Below are 3,100 nucleotides of genomic sequence, written 5' to 3'. Positions count from 1 at the left end.
GTGGTCTAGAACTTATAATCCTCTGCCTTAGCCTCCTAAATAGCTAGAATTACAGGCATGAGCCACATCACCAAGCTGGATCATAAATTTTCTTTTTTTTTTTTTTGGTGGAACTGGGGATTGAACTCAGACCCTTGCACTTGCCAGGGAAGCACTTATTCCACTGAGCCATCTCCCCAGCCTGGATCATAAATTTTAAGTGAAAACTTTACAAATCATTTTGACACATACGGATGGCAAGAGTTTGGGTGGTTCTTGGAGGCCTACAATTCCAAAGAAACACCATTATCCTCCCTTTTTAATTTACACTTCCTACTATAGCATAGAACTGTCACCTAATCTAATTCAAGCTAGGATCCCTCTTTTCTAGTCTTTTTCTCCTATCTCACTATTTTTTATTAGTGCAGTACATGTTTGTAGTACACAGCATTTCATTCCTGTGTGGGGCTGGTAGAGAACACATCTTTTTTTTTTCTTAATGTATTTGGTAGAGGGTCTTACTATGCAGCTCAGACTTCCCAGTGCTGGGATTACAGGCACGTGCCACTTCTCCCAGACTCTGTGGCTGGCTCAGCCTGCCCTGGGGGCAGGGCTGGCATGGCACGTGGTGCTAGGGATCAAACTGCAGTCCCTAAGCTTATCTAAGCAGGCTTAGTGTTAGTCTGCTGAGCTATCTCATTGGCCCCCTCTTTTCTAGTCTTCATCACTAATTTGCCCCTTAAGCTTCACAAAGTTTAGTTAAAGAAACACTTAGTACTACTCACTGGCCCTCCAACCTCACCTTGTATGACTCTTCCTTGTGCAATCTGCACTCCAATTATACGGAATCACCCGATATCATGCTTTTTCATACCTCTGTGCTTTCACCAATGGCACTGTTTCTTTTTTTTTTTAAATTTTTTTTAAATTTGTGTGTGTGTGTGTGTGTGTGTGTGTGTGTGTGTGGCCAGCTCAGCCCACCAGGGGGCAGAGCTGGCTGGCATGTGGTGCTGGAGGATTTAACTGCGGTCCCTGTGCTTTGCTAAGCTTGTTCAAAGTAGGTGCTTTAGACCACTGAGCCATCTCACCAGCCCAGCACTGTTTCTTGTAAGGACACTTTTTTTTTTTTTCTTGCAGAACCGGGAATTAAACTCAGGCCCTTGCACTTGCCAAGCAAGTGCTTATTCTACTGGGCCATCTCCCTGGCCTTTATGGTACAGGGTCTTACTACGTAGATCGGACTCACAGTGATCTTCCTGTTTTCAATCTCCCAAGTACTGAGATCACAAGCGCATGCCACCACAGTCTTCTTTCTACTTGGCAAACTTTGGGATTCAGTCTAGAAGTCAAACTCCTTAGAAAAGCCTCCCTGGTGTGCTTCCCCCACTCCTGTAGAAATGTGGTGTCCCCCTGTGCTCTGATAGCATCGAGCTCACTTAACAGGAGATACTCTGCAGTAACTGAGTCTATCCCTCTTTTCTTTTGTGTGTGTGTGTGTGTGTGTGTGTGTGTGTGTGTGTGTAACCTGGGATTGAACTCAGGCCCTTGTACTTGCCAGGCAAGTGCTTATTCCACTGAGCCATCTCCCTGGCCCCTATCCCTCTTGAACTCAACTGCCCTTTGCAATATCTCCTCTATCGATTTTTCCTTTTTTTTTTTTTTTTTGCGGAACCAGGGATTGAACTCAGGCCCTTGTGCTTACCAGGCAAGCGCTTATTCTACTGAGCCATCTCCCTGGCCCCTATCGATTTCTTTTGACTGGCAGTGAAGTCCACAGCAGACGTTCAGTAACTATTTGATGAAAAAAATAAATGCTAACCTGATTTTTTTTTTCTGTATTTATGACAGGGTCTACAGGGTCTCACTACATAGATCGGACTCGTAATGATTCTCCTGTTTTCAGCCTCCCAAGTTCTAGGATTACAGGCATGCACCACCATGTCCAGTCTCAATCCTGGCCTCAGCACACCCTGCAGGCGGTGCCGGCATAGCATGCCAGGAATCAAACCCCAGCCACTGCGCTTTGCCTAAGCAGGAACTTTAGACCACTGAGCTATCAGGCCAGCCCTAACCTGAAGTTTTTAAAGTTGCCTGGCTCCTTTTCATCAGGCCAAGTCCAAGTACTACGAATAAGAAATTAGATGGAAATAGTTTCTGGAAGGGGCAAGAGTAAAGTGGAGCCTTGAATTAAAAGACCAAGAGATCAAAGATGGTTACCTGTGTGTATCCTCACATGGTTTTTATAGTTGGTTGCGCTGGCAAATGCTCTCCCACATCCTGGCTCTGTGCAGTAATAAGGTCTTTCTCCTGTGTGCGTCCTAACATGCACTTTTCTGATATTTGATGTCGTAAAGGACCGACCGCAACCTTCAAAGGGACACTTAAAAGGTCTTTCTCCTAGAAATACAAAGGGGAATAATTTTTTTTTTTTTTTTTTGCGGAACAGGGGATTGAACTCAGAACTTTGCGCTTGCCAGGGAAGCACTTATTCTACTGAGCCATCTCCCCGGCCCCAAAGGGGAATACATTAAACAGTGCAGAACTATATAGAAAATTGAAACATCTTATGGTTTCTCTTCTTCCTAGGATTATGCTCAAGGACTCAAACCTGTTCTAGTGCTGAGATTCCCTTTAATGCATCTTTAACTCCAAACTTAAATTTACATAAGAAAACCCATATTCAAAACTCATTTTGATTATGTGAGTTTTTCTGTCATGTTGAAAACATGCTAGGCTGGCTGGGCGTGGTGGCACAGGCCTAAAAAATCTCAAGCTGGGCGTGTTTGTTGGAACTACTCAGAGGCTGAGACAGAACTACCTGAGCCCAGGAATTTGAGCATGGCTTAGAAAACAGTGAGACTCCTTGAAAAAAACTGAGAAAGAAGCATAAAAGAAAAATAGATGGGGCCGGGGAGAGAGCTCAGTGGAATAAGCACTTCCCAGCAAGCGCAAGGGCCTGAGTTCAATCCCCAGTTCCGAAAAAAAAAAAGAAAAGAAAACTAGAAGCCATGCATGGTGGTGCATGCCTGAATTTCAGCACTCAGGAAGCAGAAGCAGGAGGGTCACTGTAAGCTTAAGACCAGCCTGGGCTACAAAGTGAAATGCATAGTGAGACCCTGTC

At 44.6% G+C, this 3,100-nt stretch overlaps 1 protein-coding gene across 1 annotated transcript in view; it reads right to left on the bottom strand.

Moving 5' to 3' along the window:
- Nucleotides 1-3,100, bottom strand: part of Znf143 (zinc finger protein 143) — a 77,269-nt gene that overhangs the window by 24,100 nt on the left and 50,069 nt on the right. Inside the window, exons 10-11 of the mRNA XM_023719324.1 lie at nt 2,197-2,376; nt 232-263 (exon numbers count right to left, since the gene is read on the bottom strand). Coding sequence (XP_023575092.1) covers nt 232-263; nt 2,197-2,376 — 212 coding nt within the window. The remainder of the gene's footprint in view (nt 1-231; nt 264-2,196; nt 2,377-3,100) is intronic.

The sequence above is a fragment of the Octodon degus genome, unplaced genomic scaffold (genome assembly GCF_000260255.1).
Source record: "Octodon degus isolate 3935 unplaced genomic scaffold, OctDeg1.0 scaffold00067, whole genome shotgun sequence".
In the NCBI taxonomy this organism is placed as follows: Eukaryota; Metazoa; Chordata; class Mammalia; order Rodentia; family Octodontidae; genus Octodon; species Octodon degus.
This window is presented reverse-complemented; position numbering and strand designations above follow the sequence as displayed.